A 21,620-nucleotide genomic window follows, 5' to 3' on the forward strand; every position below is an offset into this window, starting at 1 on the left:
GCAATATGCATGGTTAAACTATTCCACACCAGAAGGAGCCACCACTTCACATTTACTCCATGGCTCAAATAAATTTCAAAATTTTCAAAGCGATGGAGAAGCCATAGGGAATTTGGAACCTTGAAACCATGATAGTGAGAAAGTTACAACACATATGGTACAGAAGACAGTTGTCACCTCCTTAGCAAATTCAACATAAAATTCATTTATGACCAAAATGTTCCACACCTAATAGTACATTCAAAAATTATAAAATACATAAAAATCTTTGTACATCAGTGCTTGTCTCCACACAGCCAAGGTTGGAAACAATGCACAAGTGAGTATATGGTTAATTGGAAACACAAAACACAATGAATTACTACAAGGAATTATCAGTTTGTCATGAAAAATGTAGATACCTGCAATAATGTGGATGCCCCCTGAAAATGCCACGCAAAATGAAAGGTCACCTAAAACCACAGAATCCAATACTTAATTTATAAAAAACCCACAGTAGCATAAATCTATGGAAACAGAAATGGATTGGTGGTTGGGTGACTGGCAAGAGAAGGAACTGAGAGTAACTGTAAATGGATAAGGAATTTGATTTGTAGTGACAAAAAATATTTTAAAATATGACATAGATGATTGTCGCACAAAAGAGTGAAATGTCTAAATGAAATTAGTTTAGTTTAAACTGTTACTTTGTTGAATTCTTTTTTCCTCAAGATTAATGGCCATTTTCTTATGTTTGGTATTGGCAAAAGTAAATTTAAAGCCAAAATTAACAATAAAAAGAAACGAACAGGTGAAAAGAAGTTTGCAGAATCCTTCTACCAACATATAATTAAAACTTGGTGTGTGATTATCACATCATTTTAGATCAATATGAAATGATATATAATTAAAATGATTTAACCTGTCTAATGGTTGCACTGAAAATATGCATTCTATATTATAAAGCCCACTTTAATAAAGACTCTAATGAAGGAAAACAGTAAACAAACATGTAACTCATTTTATTAAAATAAGAATATTACAGTGTTGACTAGCTGACAATGCAAATAAAGAAATAAAATTTTCAAGGAGAGCCTTTATCTGAGATGGGTTTGTGTTTGTGAACATAAAACCCAGGCTAAGACATTTGTACACAGTGCTATTTTGAAGAAGAGAGGAGGAATGGGGCCAGCATGGGGTGTAGTGGATATAACCATCACCTGTAACCCTGACATCCCATGTGGGTGCCAGTTCATGTCCTGGCAGCTCCACTTGCAATCCAGCTCCCTGTTGATGATCAAGAGAAAGCAGTGGAAGATGGCCTACGTCTTTCCAGCCCTGACACTCACATGGACACCTGAATTAAAATCCTTGCTTTGGCATGAACTATCACTATGCCACTGTAGATACCTTTAGAGTCTATCACCAGATGGAAGGTTTCTCCCACTCTCCCTTTCTTTTCTGTGGATTGGTCCTTCAGAACAAAAACATTTGAAGAGAAGTATAAATTGCTCATAAGGAGGTTATATTCTGCAAGTTATTTTATAACATTAGAATGCAAGGTTGGTTTCATAAATCTTGGTTTCTAACCATTGAAAACTGTGAGAGCCTTAAGAGCTACTCTTCAAAACATCTGTTTCCTTGGAAACTATTCTATCCCTTAATCCTTTCAAAGCATTCTTCTCAGGTCTTAGGAGAATAATGTAGCACTTGGGAACAAAGATGCAGCCCAGGAGCCCTGCACTGGAGCACAAGATGGAGAAGACCTCCACAGCCACCATGACCTTCCCCTTGGTGCTGTGGTAGACAGGCAGGAAGGTCACCCAGACACTGCAAAACACCAGCATGCTGAATGTCAGGAACTTGGCTTCATTGAAGGTGTCAGGCAGATTCCTGGCTAGGAAAGCCACAGTGAAGCTCAGCAGGGCCAAGGTACCCAGGTAGCCCAGGACACAGTAGAAAGCAGTGACAGAGCCCTTGTTGCACACCAGGATGATGTGGCCATGCTCAGAGTGTGCATCTGTGTCAACAAAGGGAGGAGAAGTCCCAAGCCAGAAGCCACAGAGAGCCAATTGTATCAGGGAGCAGATGGGGATAATGGAGTTAGGTGCCCCTGATATCAGCCACTGTCTCATCCTTCTCCCTGGGGCAGTGACCTTGAAGGCCAGAAGCACAGTGATAGTTTTGGCCAGGACAGTGGAAACAGCCAATGTGAACACCACTCCAAATGTGGTCTGCTGGAGGACACAGGTGGCTGTGTTGGGACGACCAATGAATAGTAAGGAGCAGAGGAAGCAGAAGATGAGGGCGATGAGCAGGATGTAGCTGAGACAACGATTGTTGGCCTTGACTATGGGAGTGTCTCGGTGCTTCACAAAGACCCCAAGAACCACAGTGGTGAGGACAGAGAAGCACAGAGCTGTGAAGACCAGGGTCATTCCTAATGGTTCATCATAAGCCAGGAAGGCCACAGCTTTGTTTAGGCAGCGGTCTTGCTCTGTGCTGGCATATTGATGATCCAGACACTTCACACACTGGTGCATATCTGGTGAAAAATGTAGAATAATGTTATCCAAAGTTCAGCTATTTCTAATTTACAAGGTCCTTCTTGAACACGCTTGTTTATTTTTATTTTATTTTTTTTGACTGTTGTTTAATATAAATTTCTAAAGTACAACTTTTGGATTATAGTGGCTTTTCCCCCATAACCTCCCTCCCACCCACAATGATCACATCTCCCACTCCCTCTGCCATCATATCCTTCTTTATTCATTTTCAATGATCTTTATATACAGAAGACCAATTTAGTATAGTTTAGGCACATAGTCCTTATTTGATTTTGAAGACAGCACACAAAAATGACATCTAGGACATTATTGGCCATCATTCATGCCCATCTCCCTCATGTTATCCAGAGTTCATACTTCACCTGCCTAAGTCCCTTCCATACTGATGATTACATGCTGTTTTTCTCCTAACAAAGTCCTAAGGCCTAGTCCCTGAGTCTACTCATGGTGATTTAAAAACATACCTTAACTTGTGTCTTGTTTGCACCAAAAAATTCCTTCTTAATGGTTTCTTCAGATTAGGAAGTGGTGATCAAGGTGCCAGAGGATTCCATGGTGGTGAGGGCTACTCTGCCCTTATACATGGTGCATTCTTGCTGCATCCTCACTTTGAACAAGAGCAAGTAGCAGCCCTTGTTTTTTTTTTAATTTTTAATTTTTTATTTAACAAATGCATTTTTTCATAGAAAGAACTTTAGGAACATAGTGGTTCTTTCCCCTAAGCTCACTCTCCCACCCCAACTCCCATCCCACCTTCCTCTCCCTCTCACAATCCTTGTCATTATGGTTCATTGTTAGTTTGATTTTATATGCAGAGGACCAACTCCATATTAAGCCAAGATTTCAACAATTTGTATCAATGCAGACACACAACATATACAGTTTGGGGGAAAATTTGCAGTTGATTCTCATAGTACACCTCATTAAGGACGGAGGTCCTACATGGGGAGTAAGTGCACAGTGACTTCTGTTGCTCCTTTAGCAATTAACACTCTTATGTATGACATCACTGATCACCCGAGGGTCTTACCATGCATTGTAAAAGCTATGGAAGCCTTTTGTGAACATAGACTAAGTCAACATTTTGACATGGCCATAAGCAAAGTGGATGCTCTCTCTGCCCTTCAGAGAAGAGAATATTTTTCTTAGATGACTGTTTCTTTCCATTAAGGACTCATAGAGATCCTCAGCGTGGGTTATTTTTTGCCAGATTCTTGGTTTTCCATGCCTGTAATGAGCCCTTGTTTTAATGGTGCTATTCACTCTGTACTCTCATGGCCTCATCAACCACCCAAGGGCTCAAGTCTGTTTTCAATAAGTATTTGTTTATTTATTTATTTATTTGTAATTTACTTGAAACACTTAGTTCCAAAACAGGAGAATAGGAGGGAGGAAGAGGGAGAAGGACAGGAGGATAGGCATAGAAGGGAGACAGGAAGAGATGGAAAAAGAGAAAGGGAGAGATCTACCTGATGATTTAGACCCCAGATGGCAGGAATAGCTGGAACTGAGCCACTTTGAAGCCAGAAACTGGGAACTTCTTCTGGGTCTCATATGTGGGTGTGGACTCAGAAACTTGGGCCATCTTATGCTGCTTTCCCAAGCATCAGCAGAGAGCTGGACTGGAAGTGAAACAGCTGGGACTGGAAGTGGTGCCCAGTTGGGATGCTAGCATCACAGCCAGAGGCTTAACCTACTATGCCACAGTACCAGCCCCAGGTTCCTACGCTTAGTAAAATGGACTGGGAGATTTACTTTGTGAATTTTGGGTGCACAGAAAGCACACAACCATCTCACTAAAGCACATTTCTCTTAGATAGCGTCTGTATTAAGTCATTCTAGGTGCAAGCACTGATTGAGAGAACACCATCAGCAGGAAGGTTTTCAAGTTCCAGAGAAACACAGAAGAGATGTACACTTGATACTGAAAGGAGCCAAGAGCCACCATAAAAAAAAATGGGGCTCCTGAGACAAACTGTTCCAGAGACGGCCTTGGGAAATGGGGAGTAAACCGGTTCACAGAGAAAGCAGTCAGCTACTAACCAGAGATACACAGAACACCTGCCTTGTAGATAAGCCCCTTCCCTACACTTGCTCAAGGTTAACAAAGAAAGCTACAAGGCACATAGCAACCTATTCCTCTCTCCTAGAAACCCCCTCCCCTAATGTATCCCTTTGACCTAGTACTTTTCCACCGACATTACCACTTTAGACTGCCATACAAGGCCCGCTACTGAAAATTATCCAATGAACTTACGCCAGCCTATAATATGTTAATTTTGTGGTTTTGCCCTTTAAAAGCTGTGTGAGATAGCTGCTCGGGGCTCCTCTCGCTTGCTTGCTGCTTGCAGCAGTAGAGGGCCCATTTGTACAAATGAAATAAATTACCTCCTGTTCTATTGCATCGTCTGGTCCGGAGTCTGTGTTTCTGGGGTCGTCACAAGAGGACACCGCTTTTGGGGTCCTACATCTGGGGGCTCGTCCGGGATTTGGGGGACCCCAGACTCCCACACTCCATCGGCCAGACGGAGGTAAGTTTGCTTATTTGTGTATTATTGTAACTGTGGTTTGTACTGTTTGTCCTTGTCTGCCAGGACGACGTGGAATCCGTCCTGGGGCGCCTGTACAGGCTCAGTACTGACTGGACCAAAGGGGAAGACAGACGTGTCGTGAGGCCCCTGGTCCAACCCTGGAGGACGCTCCAGTGGTGGTCTGGGAAGGAGGGAAAGAGAGCGTTTCCCTTCTTCAAAGGGAGAGCCTGGCCAAACGGCCGCTCCCTTCTGAAATTCTGGTTTTGGTTTTGTCTCAGTCTGTTGCTGCGCGGCTTGTGATTTCAGACGTGTCCTGAGACCCCTGGTTCAACCCTGGAGAATGCTCCAGTGGTGGTCTGGGAAGGAGGGAAAGAGGGAATTTCCTTTCTTCCAGGGGAGAGCCTGGCTAGACTGCCGCTCCCTTCTGATAGTTTCGGTTTTGTCTCGGTCTGTTGCCGCGCGGCTTGTGATTTGTGTTCTGTGTGTCACTGTTTTTGTTGTCCTTTATCTCTTACTGTCTCCCCCATCTGTTTTTATTGTTGTGTTTGATTGCTAGATGTATACTTGTATAAAAAATGTGGATTATATTCTTATAATGTGTTAATTATGTCTACCTCTCAATGCAACTCTAGGGCCAAATGTAAGGACAAATTTTTGGGCTGGAGAGGCTTGTACCTAGATTTGGCTCTGGTAACCAAGAAACTTTGCTGCCAAATGACCTTCTCCTGCTCCTTGGGAGCCTGGCCAGTTCCCAGGGAGGAGGATAAAGGAATGTTTTCTGATAAACAGGTGGGCATGCTTCATGTCTCGGCTCTCTGGCCAAGACCCGAGATGGGACGCACTGCTTGCCTAAAATCTTGGCAATGAGCCATCCTTGTCCTTGGAGGCTTTAGGGGGGAGCCGGAGCAAGCCTCTGTTGCTGCTGTTTCATCCTGGGGGAACACGCAGTCAAGCTGAATGTTAAATGTGCCCGTAATGATTACATGATCAATTGGCTACTGTGATTGAGGTGTTCTGTGACAGTCCCTTTAATGAAAAATTAACAAAATGGATTAATAACAGGACATTCAGGACCTGACGCTCTGCTTGGTATGTCATTACAAAAATCATCAAGGAGGGCTATGCCTGATAAATGAGGGTGCTATAAATGTGGGCAACAGGGACATGTACAAAAATTGTCCAGAAGTCAAAAATCAAAATAAGGCTCTTCCTGGGATTTGCTTCCAGTGCTAAAGGGAAAGGCATTGGGCCAATAAGTGTCACTCCAAAACTGATAAAGAAGGTAATTCATTAAAAAACAGAGTTCAGGAAACTGGAAGCGGGGCCAGCCTCAGGCCCTCCCTACAGGGATCAGTGGACCATCTTGCTATAGTATCATTAAAGCAATGGAGCCATGTTTATTGCAACATTCTGTTAATCTATGCTCCTTTACCATCTTTCCTGTAAATAATTTTAGTGTGCACTACAAGGCTTGCAGCGTATTTCTTGCAGATTAAAAGTAACTAAGTCTGTGCACAGCAGACAGCTAAAAAGTAATTTACTGTCACAAATTGGCGTAGTTGGCAGGATCTGCAAGTATGCAAAGCAATGCCTTTCTTTAAAAGAAAAACTGAAGTTGCATGTGTAACCTGTGATGTTCCTGGCTGAAAAGACCTTCAGTTCGCCTCTTTGGTGAAGGAATGGGCTCTCTGCTCAGAATCGAGTGAGAATTGGGATGGCAAGTTACAGAGTGCACAGCCTCCACAAGTTATTGAGGTTTTGCTATCAGTGCCGGTGGAAAAGGGGGATGAACTATAGGCTTTGGGGAGGTGAGAATGGATTTTGTTATCTGCATACTGATGCATGTGTAAGCAATTGGAAAAATAAGTACAGGATAAATATAAATTAAAAAAAAAATGCTGCCCTTTGGAGTCAAACTGCTAGGTAGTGGTAAAAAAATTATATCAAGCTCCTGTACTGCTGCCAGGGCCAACTAAGGTTATTCAGTGTAAACAATACAGAATTCCAGGTGAATATGAGGAAATATCTAAAACAGTAAAAAAAATTATCTTAGTGCTGGAGTGATGATTCCCATAATCACTAAAAAGAATTATCTAATTTGGCATGTTAAGAAATCAGATAAAACCTGAAAAATGACTGTGGATTACAGGGAATTAAACAAAGTTACTCTCCCATTGACTGCTACAGTCCCAGATACCATCATTTTAATGTAAAAGGTCACAAACATAAAAGCGTGTTCTTAATAAAAAAAGTTAAAAAAAGAAATACTTTTAAAAAATATAATTTATAAAAATTATTTATCTTAATGGCTGGTTTATACTGGAATGGAAAAAAGGGGGGGGAAGAAGAGAAACGTTTGAGCAAGTTACAGAAGGTGTGAGAAAGTCGCAAAATGTTATGAAAAGAAGAAATCTTTGGTTATTTTCTTTGACATAAAATCAAAATCTGATCCTCTGTTAAAGCAATGAGTTAAAGTAATCTATTATGTTCTCTTGATGTCTCTGTTAAATTCTAACTGCTTAAAAACAGCTATAAAAAGAACAATGATAAAATGGAGGGATCCTATCACCAATCAATGGAATGGACCTGATCCAGTACTGGTATGGGACAAGGGCTCCTAAGGGATGGGTTTTTCCATGTAACCAACATGCCTTTCTGCAATTGCTCCCTGGGCCGTGTGGCCCTGATGCTAACATCTGTATTTACAGCAGCGGATAGAGCACGTCAGTGGCGTGCTTTACCTGAAGACTACAATAACAACGTCATCCTAATAGGACAGGACACTGCCCTTGCCATGGCTGCATCAGTAGTAAGTGTTCCTGGACTGGCTTTTAGAAATAATCGTGGACTATGAAGGCTTACATGTTTGGTGACCAAAGCAATCAATCTTACTGCTACTGTGCTATCCAATATAGCCAAAGAATTGGATCAAATTCACTCAGGAGTGCTTTTAAGCCATACAGCTAACAATTATTTGCTGTTAAAAAAATCATATAAGTTGTAAATCTGTACCTGGGGGATGTTATTTTAACATTACTAACAATGTGCCATATATAGAGTCTGTTATTGATAAACTTAAGAGTAAAATGCAACATATGTTTATTACTAACCCACTATTCATTTGAAGGGTTTCAATGGATTCATTGGTTATTAATGTTGGCTGGACTGCTACTGCTTTTCCCACTTTGTATGGGATGTCCTCCGTGTGTTCTGCATTTTATGCTGACTTCCCTACAGTATGAATGGACTGAGATTCATCATTTAAAACTTCGTACCAAGCCTCCTTTATAATCAAAATAATTGATATTTGGCTGTATGTTTCATCTCTCACCTAATGTTGGGCTGGAATGGTACTCAAAGACGGGTAAGACGCTCAGCATCCTGTACCAACCTAAGACAGGGCTCTAGGCCAAGCTGCCAGAGTTACCGATGACGGGTAAGGACAGAGATGACTGAGGGCAACCTAAGACAGAGGCCATTCTCAATTTAATAAAAAAGAATATATATATATATATAAAAACCCATGGCTGGCCATGGGCCCACATGCTAAGGCCTGGCTTGCTGATCATTGGCATTAGTCCTCACGCAACAGTATCAAGCCCTGGCCACCAGTGACCGTATTGAAACCCCTCATTAACGGCACACAATTTTAAGATTAAAATTAGTTCAAAGAGAAAATGGGGGAATGAAAGGAGCCAAGAGCCACCATAAAAAAAAAATGGGGCTCCTGAGACAAACTGTTCCAGAGACGGCCTTGGGAAATGGGGAGTAAACCGGTTCACAGAGAAAGCAGTCAGCTACTAACCAGAGATACACAGAACACCTGCCTTGTAGATAAGCCCCTTCCCTACACTTGCTCAAGGTTAACAAAGAAAGCTACAAGGCACATAGCAACCTATTCCTCTCTCCTAGAAACCCCCTCCCCTAATGTATCCCTTTGACCTAGTACTTTTCCACCGACATTACCACTTTAGACTGCCATACAAGGCCCGCTACTGAAAATTATCCAATGAACTTACGCCAGCCTATAATATGTTAATTTTGTGGTTTTGCCCTTTAAAAGCTGTGTGAGATAGCTGCTCGGGGCTCCTCTCGCTTGCTTGCTGCTTGCAGCAGTAGAGGGCCCATTTGTACAAATGAAATAAATTACCTCCTGTTCTATTGCATCGTCTGGTCCGGAGTCTGTGTTTCTGGGGTCGTCACAAGAGGACACCGCTTTTGGGGTCCTACAATACCAGCTGGATTAGTTGCCACCCTTGAGCATGTTTCCATCAAGGAACACACTAGGATGCTGCCTGTAATCAAAGTCAGTCTGTAGTTCACCTTGAACCCTACTGGCATATTTCTACTTTCTTGCCATTTTATCCTTGAACATGAATTTTCTCTCCAGGTCTGTCAGTATTCTCTTCTTTTCTATATATTACCCCATTGTTGTCTGATGTCTAAACTTGCAGATATCTGCCAATATTTAGTTAGTCATACCTTTGGATATTTCATACTTTTGAGACATTACATGTGCCGTCTTTCATAGCTTCATTTTCCATAACTGGTCAGCAAAAATAACTGTTCTGTGTGTTTAATCTTGTATTCCAGCTCTACTTAACTCAATTATTGATTCACTAACCTCATTACAGCATCCCAGTATCAGCTGAAAACAATGCCACTTGTATATCTTCCTTTTTAGTAAGTTGCATGTCTTTCTTTTTCAATAATATGCACAGATCAGTCTCCTGGTAATTTCCTGCAGAAGTTACATTCTTTTTTCAACTTTGTATCCAATCTTCAGCCATAAGTTCCATGTTTTTTAGCATTCTAAAACACTCTTTAGGATTGAAAACTGATCCTTCTTTTTGGTGTTTTTGAGTTTTTTCTTCTTCCTTTACAATTCTTAGATCCCTTAGATTTTATTAAATGCCTTTCTTCAGTTATGCTAATTCTTCTTACTATTTTCTCAGGGATTATAAACTGAATTACATTGCATGCAATGCTTGGGGCATGATGTAACCTATTTAAAAATACTTTTGGATTTACCATGTTCGATATTTCAAATGTGTGAATTTATTTCAACAACAGTGTCTTACAATTTCATTTTGCACAACTATCTGGCAATATTTGATCAAACAAGTTAAGATGTTGCTGTAGAAGAAACAGAATTTTTGCACTTACCTGTTCTCTACAGGAATTCAGACAAGATTTCCTTTGCTATGTGAATGTTTGGTAAAAGCCGTCTGATAATTTTTTATCACAATAAAAGTATTGGGAATTATTTTAATAACTGTGAGGATATTTGGATTTTTCAAATATTTCTCAATATATTTCATAATATTTTTACCTGGAAATTTCTGAATTCCTTCGATATTCTTCAATGTATCACCATTAAATAATTAATATGTTCTAATATTAGTATTTTATATATCTGAAGAGACTGCCTCAGCTAATCTTGTTTTTTGTACCATTCCCTCTTACTGAGGTTAATAAAATTTGCTTGTTTCTGATTACCAACTTTAAATTCTTCCAATTTTTATTTACTTCAGTTTCCTATAATGTCCACATCCTATCTTCAAGGACTTGTGTTGAATTTGCTGTCACTGACCTTTCTTGCTATGCATAATTTTTACCATTGATGTCAGCCTGTGTTCTTTCAAAATAGATTTTATACATGTGTATATGTCTGTAAACATATGAATGTTGTTGAAGTTTCCTATTTTGAGCAACAGTGATTTTTCTCAAAGGCTAAGGTTAGCCCCATTTATGATATTTTATGAGTATTATCCCTTGATGAAATAATGTCTGATTTCTAAGATTGTTTTTCATGTAACACATATGCATTAGAGTTGTGCTTTCTCACTCCAAGCATGCGACACTTCAATTTGGTGAAAGCACTTTTATCTATACATGAACAAGAAACACAGACATGAATTTACCTATACTGTATTAGTGTATACACCACAGTACTCCCACGGATTGTATTCTGTTGACAGAATCTGTTATTATCACCAATAAGTTTTAAAAAATTAGAATAATACTAAAAATATGGTGAAAATAACTACTCATACAACATGAGCATAAATTGAAAATCTTCACAATACATGTGATGATAGCCTATTGCTGCTTCATGGAACAAATCTTAGAAATCCTACACTGCTTTATGGAGTGAATATTCTCCAATATTGGTTTCATTCATTTTTTACCACACATATAATCCTGAACTCCAACACAGTCTGCCTTCCAGTGACACTAAGTCTTTCATATGATTTCACAAACACTACATGAAGCAGAGTGTAGTGTGGGAATTTTTTTTCTTTTGAGGATTATTACTGATTAAAGGGATTAATTTCTACTGAAGAAGGGAAGAATTTTCTGAGCAGTCATGTTCCACATTTTATCTTTCCATGGAGAATTGGAAATTCTAAGAAACAGGTGTTAACTTCTCCATGAGGCTGTCACTGACTTACCTGTCTGATTGGAAATCTCATTCCCAGGACAAGGTGTGCAATCAAAACAGCAGGTAGGCTTTCCCTCCAGAGGGGCTTTCCTGAATCCAGGGCTGCAACTCACACTGCATACTGAGTGTGGAGTCTGAGCAAAATCAGATGAGCATTGGTCAGAGTTGGGATTATTACTTAAGTTCCAAGTAGAGGGTTTTCAAGTCCTGCAAACCTATTCACTGAAATGGTAAACACCTATTTCTGACACACTGACAGCATGCAATTTGATTTTCTAAAATAAATGGAATCAAAATACGTGGAGGAACGAGGGTGTGTACTGTCCATCCTCAGACACTAAAAACATAAGAAAGTATTTAGATTGGAAGAGGAGCTGTTAATGTCATTAAATGTCTTATTAATTAGCCATGTTGCACAAATCCCCATACCAGTTTGGGGGTAACAGTGTGCAGTGTGATCCTTATGAAGATTCCAACTTACCTCTGTAATTCCTGTGGCCCACTCTATCAAATTCTCAGAGAGAGACAACTGTTGGGCATGTGAAACATATGGGGAAAACTTTCCTACTTTAACCTTATGTCCAACACCATACAGAAAATTCCAAAAGTTGAGAATGTCATATTCAGCTTCCAAATTTCTTTTGTGATTCAAATTCACTAGGTCACCAGCAGGATTGGTAAATTGGAGGTTCTTGAGAAATGGGTGCAACTGAAAAAATGCATCATATTCACATGAAGACTGCCCAAATGATAACACACCAAACCCAGGTTAGAGAAAGTCTCTTTTTCTCTGTGATCACAAATAAACAAAGGAATCTTTTTAGAGCCACCAAACCAAATACAATAAAAAAAACTGATGAGAACTACATCAAAGTAAGTACAACTTCCCTCATTTTCATCCTAAAACAAGGGCAATCAAAAATATCTAGCTGTGATATTCAGAGCATTTCCAACTGTGGAGTCCAAGCTACAACACTCACTTATTTTCTCAGTGTACCTAAGACAACCATCTGTAATGCAGTTACCAGAATAAACAAGTGTGTGCAAATTATATGAGATTGACAGTAAATATAATTATTATACTGCTGAGATTGAAAACAGAATGAAACAGTCTAAGTATTGCAAATCCAAAATTAAATTGACAGGATGGGTGAGTACTCTTTAAGACACAGCATTAATGCTTAGCCAAGTTAATTTCCCACTTGTCAGTGGAACCCTGTCTTTAATGACATATTTCAGGCACAGGCTCATTTATATCTTGTGACTAGAGTAAATATACTACTCTACTTGGTTTGAACACCTGCAGAAGCTCTTAAGGGGATCACTTCAGGAGTACCTGTCAACAATGGAAACCAAGTTACCTGCCAGGGAGAAAATGCCACCTTTGCCCCCTTGTTCCCTGGCTGCATTTCTAACTCTTGTAGAAGCATCTCATGTACGCTGTGGGCCACAGCATGCACAACATTGTATATGTTGTAACTCCCATCACTCATGCTCATATCAAAATGATGTGGAGGCAAGGATTCCAAGGAGGCATTCAGTGGACAGTTCTGCAAGGTGTTGCAGGATGTCCCAGTGAATAAGCAACCAAAAGCCAGTGACCAGAATCTAGAGAGGTAAATATCTTCTGGGTATTTGGAAGGGTTAGCTGTCCGAAGAAAGTTTTTGAAACCAGAGATCTCACTACGGTGGTGTGAAAAAATGAGGGTCCCATGGAATGAGTGGAGCAGGAAATGTCCTTCAGAACTGGCAAAATCCCACTGTGAGGTCGTGACCCAAACTTTCCATGTCATTACACGTCTCCATGTTGCAAAGCTGACACCTATGAGTGAATCAGTGTCACAGAAAAGAATCACCACATTTGCTGATGATTTTATGATTTGGATGTGGTATGGCCAGCGGACTGAAGAATGTGACTTCTCAGTGGCTGGGATCAGTTCCACGAAGTCCACACAGATGCCATTCTTCTGCAACTCTACTTTCAAATCAGTCATAAACTGAATACCTTTTGGGAGGTCTGAGATGGCCAAACCCACCCAGGTCCAGCTGAAATGAAGCAGCAAGGAGACCATGCCAAGGACCAGAGAAGTGTCTTTGGGTGCCATCTGATAGAGGGAAGGAAACTGACCACTGTCACTCAGAAGCGGTTCAAAAGACCCAAGAGTCAGCTAAGGGAAAATGAAGAAATATGTGTAGGGTTATTGCCATAGTGTACAATCTTATTCCTGAAGAAATTAAGCAAATGATGGAAGTGTCGGAAGATTTTAGAATATTTCCTTTTTCTCATCTCCCACTACATGAGATTCCTAGTTCATGAGTCATTAGCCTCACAAGTTGATGAAAACATTTCTCATTTTCACTCACCCACATTTTTGCTTCAGAATAAATGTGGCTAATCCATCAATCCTCTGCATGCCTTCTCTTTAGATCACACACTGTGGCAAATGTAGAAGGTCTCTGTTGCTTAAATTTTTAGGTCTAAATAAGCCACCTAAGTTGATGTGCTTTTTCTCTTTCTTTCCCTTGCACACTCACCTGTGGAATTTTGTAGAGTTCCAGCAGTGTCCCCATTTGGATAGCAACACTTGTGCCTGATATTACAGCTACAGACTTGCTGTGTTTCCTACATGTGTTATTAGGAATGTCCTCTTCCAGTCCCGCAAGCCAGATGAAGGGATTCTCTATCACCATCATGTCACTGTGCATGACATTATAGAGATCAAATCCCAAGGTCACGTTGGGTAAAAGATAGGGGTTCTTGTTGATCTCCTCAATAGCGAAAACCAAGGCCAGAACATACTGGTAGTTTTTGGACTGAAACCTGCATGGAAGTCACAAGGATCTTTAAGGGAAAAGCTTCCAATCCAGATTATCATCTATGCTACTGTAATTACTGTGACAGATGGATGACCATGGCCAAAAATTCATATGCTCTAACCCTTCTCTGTACATTTGCTAAGGACAGAGTGTGAAGACTGCCATATTTGCAGGACCCATGTCCTCACCAGAACCAAAGCTGCTACTACCTAGATCCTGGTCTCCCAGATTAAATGATTCTGAAATATAAGATCTGTTTTTACACCATAATCTTGGGCATGTTATCACATGGCTGCCCATGCATTTTGATTTAAATCATCTCTGGCAACAGCTATATCTTTTAAGTTCTTTATTTGATTTCTAGTGTAAATTATAAATAGGCTCTGGAATGCCTTCTCTAAAGATCATGGACACCTATGAAGAACATTGCAGTTGTCAAAGAAAACATAAGGAAAGGCACATCATCTGGAGCATTGCTTCTATAAATATTTCCTATAATCACAAACTGCAATGATTCTTCATCTTATCACATCATTAAACACTTCTTGAAATAGGAGTCATATGACCATAAGGCTGAAAGTTGTAATGTGCAAAGAGAGTATCTCAACTGAAGGCTATGTGATCCGCAAGAGGATGATATCAGAGCACTGGATGGTAGATGGAAGTCTGGAATTAATCCTGAAAAATATCTTCCCCATCAAACTTACCCATCAACCACTATCACAAGCCAGGAGAATGAAACCAAATTCAGAGCTTGAAAGATGGAAAGCAGTGAAAAGGGAGGAGCACTTTAGAGAAGCCTGAAACACTCAGTAGGTGGACTTGAAACACTGGGCTGTGAGACCTCTGACTCTTTACAACTAAGACAGTCATGGATTTATTTAGAACACTAAGCATATGTTAAAGTAAATCATGACCAGTGGTATCAGTGTTTACTCCAAACAGGCCTTCTTCACTCAATTTTTCCCTACAGAATTGAACATAAATAGCCTTCCATGCAATGAACATGATGCATTTTCTCGTTTCTGGGATCTGACATTTGACAAAGAATGCAAATGTTCAGCCCTTTGTTTTTATTTCAGATGTCCTTTGTGTTGAGTCTTGATGAATAGACTAGGTCACGTACAATGCTTGTTAAGGGTCATTTTGTGCTCCAGAGGAAGTGACAGTTTTTTATTTCTTGGTTCATGGTGAAACATAATATGTATGTATGCATATTATACACCTATTCTCTCTCTCTATTTATATACAGGTGTTCTATAATCATGTTGCTTTATATATATTGTTTTATATATATATAGTTCCTATAAATATGTGCTATCAAATACTTCATTCATACTTTGTAGAATGAGGAAATTTGAAAGACCTTGCTAAATGAATCAAATAATATTCAGTTTTGTATTTCATGTATGTCTGTTCCTCTCCTCATTCTTCTACACTTCCATCAATTCCTCATGCTCTCATTTTATTCACCAGCTCCTGCCAGCACCAAAATATCTAGAATGCTCTTAGACGCACTGGGCTTTTTGAGAGTTGCCCTTTTGATCTGTTTAATGCTCTGTTTCTTGTCTCTAAGAACAGTTTATCAGTAGTTATTTTATGTTCTAAAGTTCATGAATCTAACATTGCAGGGTATAGTGTCTATTGATAGTTCAGTATTGCTTTTTTTTTCCAAGTATCATCAATACAGGTACTTTCTCCCGGGTTTGCTAAGATTTAATTTTGATCTCCCATTTGCATGGCATACATCTTGGAGGAACCTGGGCTCTATTCATAGTATCTTTTCCTGCTACTGGAAATTCACTACCTCCTGGTCTCTACCATTTCAGAGAACATTTAAATGATGTGCTGTATGCAAAAACATGGAGAATACTACTGCTAATATTGTATAAATATTTATAAATGAGATACAATGTGCAAATATCATATTAGGTGAATTCATAAATATCAATGTGAAGTGAATATTATAACAAGCTAGTATCCAAATTAAATATTTTCAGGAGAGATCTTTGGACAAATGCCTAAAATACTTCATCAGTTGCATCACTTTGGTGGCACAAACTATACTTCTCAAATCCATTGGCTTTAATGATACTGCAGTGATCTATGTCCTGATATCTACTTTCTATCAATGATCTATGCAGTGTCAACATAATTCCTGTAGCATTAAAGTAGAAATCAATTAGAAAATTAGAAAAATATTTGTGAAGAAATAAGTACGCTGTCCTAAAAGATAGTATATTGTGTAGGAATGAAATTTATATATATATATATATATATATATATATATACATTAGTATATATATAATGAAACATTTATATTTAGCTAAAAAAGAAAGTATCTGAAAGAGGATCAGAAGCAGATAAAACCCCATCTGAAATGTATTTTCCTGATAAAATGATAGACTCATGGACACATCGTCAATGTTGTGGATTACAATCATTAAAATTTTTGCAGGTATATTCCTCATTAAAATTTAATTATTATTTTATTTGTGCAAAGGTGTTGCCCTGAGATTACTTTTACCTAATAAAAAACTTACTTTCTTGAATATCTTTTCTCCTTTATGACTGCAGAAAAAATGAAGTGTTCTTATGATCCCAAATCTAGCACATATTAGAAAACATTGTGAGCACATGTGGAAGAGCTCATCTAACTCAGGTTTGTTCATTTCAATGCGTGGGTTCTCTAATAATCTGCTACTGAGGCACAATAGGCCCCTGAGCTGATGAACATGCATAGGGAATGACAGGAACATACCAACCAGACTCTCCTTCCTCTTATCAGGTAACATTTCCTGAATTATTCAAGGTGCCAGGCAAGAAGAACTGTCTTTCTCTTGACCCCACACTAACTATCAGCAATTTTTTAGGAGGGACAGAGGATGGACAGGGCAGGAACACAGAATGCATTTATCAATCATTAGCAGACCAAATAACAAGGAGCTATTATGCAAATCAAGGGAAAAGGATTATGGCAAAGAGAACTTACCCTCTGAATATTATATTATTTTTGAAATTATTCATGATTCTATCAACGAGGTATCTGTAAATGGGGAAAAAGGCAGCAATCTCAACATCTCCATCCTTGAAAAAACTCCGTTTCATCTGGAAAAAGCAGTTGTGATCATCATGACATGTCACAAGGAGATACAGCTGCAGAAAGAGCAACAGAAAAATCAAAGGAAACATCTTTGAAATCTGTGAAAAACTTTAAGACACAATTGCAGTGGAACATGCAGCGTTATGCAGGTGCATAACTAGAAAGTGTGTGTGTGTGTGTGTGTGTGTATGTGTGATTGCTTGAGTCAGGCCACATTAATACTGCTCCATCTGACTTCTTTCCACCAGTTGTCCACCCATCCATGGGGGAATCTGAAACCCTTTCTGCCCCAAGGCTTTGCAGCTCAGGTCTTCTGTCTTGGTGAAAAACACAACAAGAAAAACATGTTTGTGAATCATCCTCTTCACCCAGGTGCCAGGATTTCCTCCAAGTCCATGGATACAAAGACTCAAGGGAGAAACTCCTGCTAGCTACATTTGGTCCAAGGGCATTGTCAATAAACCACCCCATAAACAATTATGTACCTGGATTGCATCAGAGGGCATGAAGGGAGGCATCAGGTGAGGTTCTCATTAGTGTTTCAGACCAGAAATCTCTAGTGTCAAAGAATTCAAAGACCCAAATAGCAATGGGCAACCACACATTTTCTTGATGCCACACAGACCCCAAACCAATCCTGTTTACAGAGATACCCACTAGGACGTGTGGTTTTCAATAACTGTGGAACCAATAATCACCCTGAATGCAGAAGTTCCCATTCAGGATGTCAAATCACTTCATCTTTATTTGTAAAACATGAAACCCTTCCAGGTTGCTGTTAACCACAGTAATCCCATGCTGATCTGTTTTTGCACTTACAACCTTGGTTGATGCACTCATGAGAACTTGGGACTTTTTGAGTACTTCTCACTTTTTACTATAAATCTGAAAATACCAGCCAGAATGTAGATTTCAGAATATTCATGGACAATGTGTGTTATGAACCAAACATGCATGAATTTCATCAATATATATTCATTAATTTTTTGCTTAACTATTTCCCTCATAGTCATCACTTTTTATCTTCTGCATTTTTTTGGCAGGCAGAGTAAGACAGTGAGAGAAAGAGACAGAGAGAAAGGTCTTCCTTCTGTTTTTCACCCACCCCAGATGGCCACTACAGTCGGTGCACTGTGTAGATCTGAAGCTACGTGCCAGGTGCTTCCTCCTGGTCTCCCACGTGGGTGCAGGTGCCCAACCACTTGAGCCATCCTCCACTGCCTTCCCAGGCCACAGCAGAGAGCTGGACTGGAAGAGGAGCAACTGGGACAAAACTGGTCCCCCAACTGGGAGTAGAACCCCGAGTGCCAGGGCTGCAGGTGGAGACTTAGCCTAGTGACTCACAGCACAGGCCTATCTTCTGAATTCTTAATGCTGAATTTGATGTTTTTTATAGATTGGGATGAATGCTTCAAATGCAGAATTTCAGTCTTATATGGAAATATATATGCTAACTGCATAAAAGTATAAAAATCTGAGATTGTACATTTCTGTCTAAATTTAATTTTAACAACACTACCTTAAAAGTTGGTAATATTTTTTCTATTTGAGATGTTTTATAATTTCTATTGAAGTCTAATAACGTTTAGCTCACTATACAGCAATTTACAAAAATGAAAGCAAGTGGACATTTGAGTTGGTAAGTACAGAGTTCTCTGCGTGTATAGGGAACACCCACGTGAACTTACACTCAGTCTGCATCGGGAACACTGTCTCCAATGGACTTTATCCTGAACTATCTTCTCAGGCTCAACACACTTCAAATCGAAAGTAGAAATCACTATAAGCCCACTGCAAGAATAATGTCATAGCAAGCAGAAAAAGAAATAAAGCAAATCCACAACACAGAAGTGCTCTAGCACATCAGCATTCACTGTGTCAGTTCTCAGTAGCTCCAAATTAGTTATGCTTGTATGTAAAGCCTACGATGGTGCATTTTTTTTTTTTACAGGCAGAGTGGACAGTGAGAGAGAGAGACAGAGAGAAAGGTCTTCCTTTGCCGTTGGTTCACCCTCCAATGGCTGCCGCTGCAGCCGGCGCACCGCGCTGATCCGATGGCAGGAGCCAGGATCCAGGTGCTTTTCCTGGTCTCCCATGGGGTGCAGGGCCCAAGCACCTGGGCCATCCTCCACTGCACTCCCTGGCCATAGCAGAGAGCTGGCCTGGAAGAGGGGCAACCGGGACAGAATCCGGCGCCCCGACCGGGACTAGAACCCGGTGTGCCAGCGCCGCAAGGTGGAGGATTAGCCTATTGAGCCACGGCGCCGGCCCGATGGTGCATTTTTGTTAAATGTTCTGCATTATGTCCCAGCCAAGAATCCACGCATAATGCATCTTCCAGCCCTACTTAATCTGATGCAACTCTTCTGAATATAACAATACCTAGTACTTTGCTAGTTTTGCCACATATGGTAATCTACCAAGAATCTGTTTCTACCATTATCCATCTTACCTAGGATTAACACTGTTGATTACTGGGGGAAGTCCAAGATGGCTGAAGAGGGAAGGGCATACTGTTCTAGGCTAGGAGTAGACAGTCAAAGTAAGAGTGGAAGAAATGCAGTTGGAATTCTATGGAAGGAAGAAGAATGTTGTGGATCAGTGTGGAAGGTGCAGATCTGTAGTACGATCAAGGACACACACATAATCCCAGCAGCTGAGAGCCGGAGAAAGCAACAGCTTAGGGAAGGTGGGGACATCAGACTGCAGTCAGTGGCCTGGGCCATGTTTACATAACTGGAGGGAGAGCTTTCAAGAGTCAAACACTTGATAGAAATTGGGAGAATATAGCCACACCTTCTTTCAGAAACATGTTTGCAACTTATATTTTAAAAAGCAGAAGGAACAACAACAATATCATCAACAATGGGTATAGCAACTGAACAGACATTCTGCAGAGATAAATGAGCAAAAGGCCTTATCAAGGGTGCTAATCATCAGTAAACTTAGAAAACTTTTCAAAACCACAAAGAGTGACCACCTCACTATGTTCCATTGGCTACAACTATCAGAAATTTGTTGTCAAAGAAAAGAATAACCACGGTTGCTGATGATGTCCTGATCAGTATTTGATATGGCCAGGCTGTTGCTTAATGTCTCTTCTCAGTGACTGAGATTAATCCTACAGCACTTCACAGATGCTATCCTGTCTATCTCTAACTCTCAAACCTGACATAAATCAAATACCTTTCAGGTGATCAGAAATGGCCAGTCACACATGGGCTGAGCTGAAATGTAGCATCTAGGTGCAAGGGTCAGAGATGTGTTCTTTGAGAGAATGAAAAGTGACTATCGTCACAGAGGCTCAAAAGAACAAAAGGTCAGCTAAGGGGGGAGAAAAAATAGCATGCTACATAAGAGGACAGCCATAATATACAATCTCAACCCTGAAATTTGTCAACAATGATTGCAAGTGGTGGAAGACTAGAATATTCTAATTTTCCTGACAATCTACCATGGTTTGAGAGCTTTGTCAATCACAACTCTTCTGACACAGTCATCCATGAAAGTCCCTTTCTCCTTTTCCATTTCCTCTTCTCTACTTCAAACACCACAAATATGGCTACTCCAATCTCTGAGTACTTCCTCTTTAAATCATACCTATGAACAAAGAAAATCTCCATTTTTCAGCTTTCGTGCACCTGAGAAGTTCACCCAAATGAATGTGGGTTTTCGCAGTTTTCCTCTCTTGGAAGCCCCCCTCCATGCCACTCTGGCTGGAGGTCCTTGATTCTAATAAATACTTTTAAATTTCTTTGCCATCCACTTGGAAATTCTTCTTCCATGTGAGGCAAAGAACCAAGGTAACAATAATTTTTGTGCCACCATTTCCCATAATATTTTGGTGCCATTACTTGGAGAGCAACTCCAATGTGACTCAGATTGCAACTCCTACGTGATGTGCATCCAACGTTGGATAATCTCACTGGACTGGTGAGCATGCAGACTGCTGTCACTTTTTTTCAGAGTATCTCTTTCATAGTCACTCTCACTTTCCCTAAAACACTGGGTCCCTGTCAGCCATTTAAAAGTGATTAGTGCTGGCTGACTAAGGCCAGATCAATACCCTGGAGCTGGAATTCTATCCTTTCAGCCTCCCTCCCTCCCTCTTGTGTGGATCAGCCCTTCATGTGGGGCTGGAAGAAGTCTTAGAGATGACTGATGGATTCTGGCTGGGG

At 40.1% G+C, this 21,620-nt stretch overlaps 1 protein-coding gene across 1 annotated transcript; it reads right to left on the reverse strand.

Moving 5' to 3' along the window:
- Positions 1 to 1,589: 1,589 nt before the first annotated feature.
- LOC149121420 (vomeronasal type-2 receptor 116-like) lies at positions 1,590 to 21,065 on the reverse strand. The gene is made up of 7 exons (XM_089316319.1): positions 20,985 to 21,065; positions 17,332 to 17,495; positions 14,058 to 14,343; positions 12,884 to 13,690; positions 12,004 to 12,231; positions 11,533 to 11,656; positions 1,590 to 2,524 (listed from the first exon to the last, which is right to left on the reverse strand). The coding sequence occupies exons 1-7, from the start codon at positions 21,063 to 21,065 to the stop codon at positions 1,590 to 1,592; spliced, it is 2,625 nt and encodes an 874-aa protein (XP_089172445.1).
- Between the last annotated feature and the right edge of the window lie 555 nt (positions 21,066 to 21,620).

The sequence above is a fragment of the Oryctolagus cuniculus genome, chromosome 16, assembly GCF_051225735.1.
Source record: "Oryctolagus cuniculus isolate XC-2025 breed Fujian yellow rabbit chromosome 16, ASM5122573v1, whole genome shotgun sequence".
Taxonomy (NCBI): Eukaryota; Metazoa; Chordata; class Mammalia; order Lagomorpha; family Leporidae; genus Oryctolagus; species Oryctolagus cuniculus.

Excerpts from the sequence above, each read along its gene's own strand:
- LOC149121420 (XM_089316319.1), bottom strand. The coding sequence starts at position 21,065 with ATGGAGATTTTCTTTGTTCATAGGTATGATTTAAAGAGGAAGTACTCA. Across the intron at positions 11,657-12,003 it reads GGGCCACAGGAATTACAGAG|ACTCCACACTCAGTATGCAG; the intron begins GTAAGTTGGAAT and ends GATTTTGCTCAG. Across the intron at positions 2,525-11,532 it reads TGAGATTTCCAATCAGACAG|ATATGCACCAGTGTGTGAAG; the intron begins GTAAGTCAGTGA and ends ATTTTTCACCAG.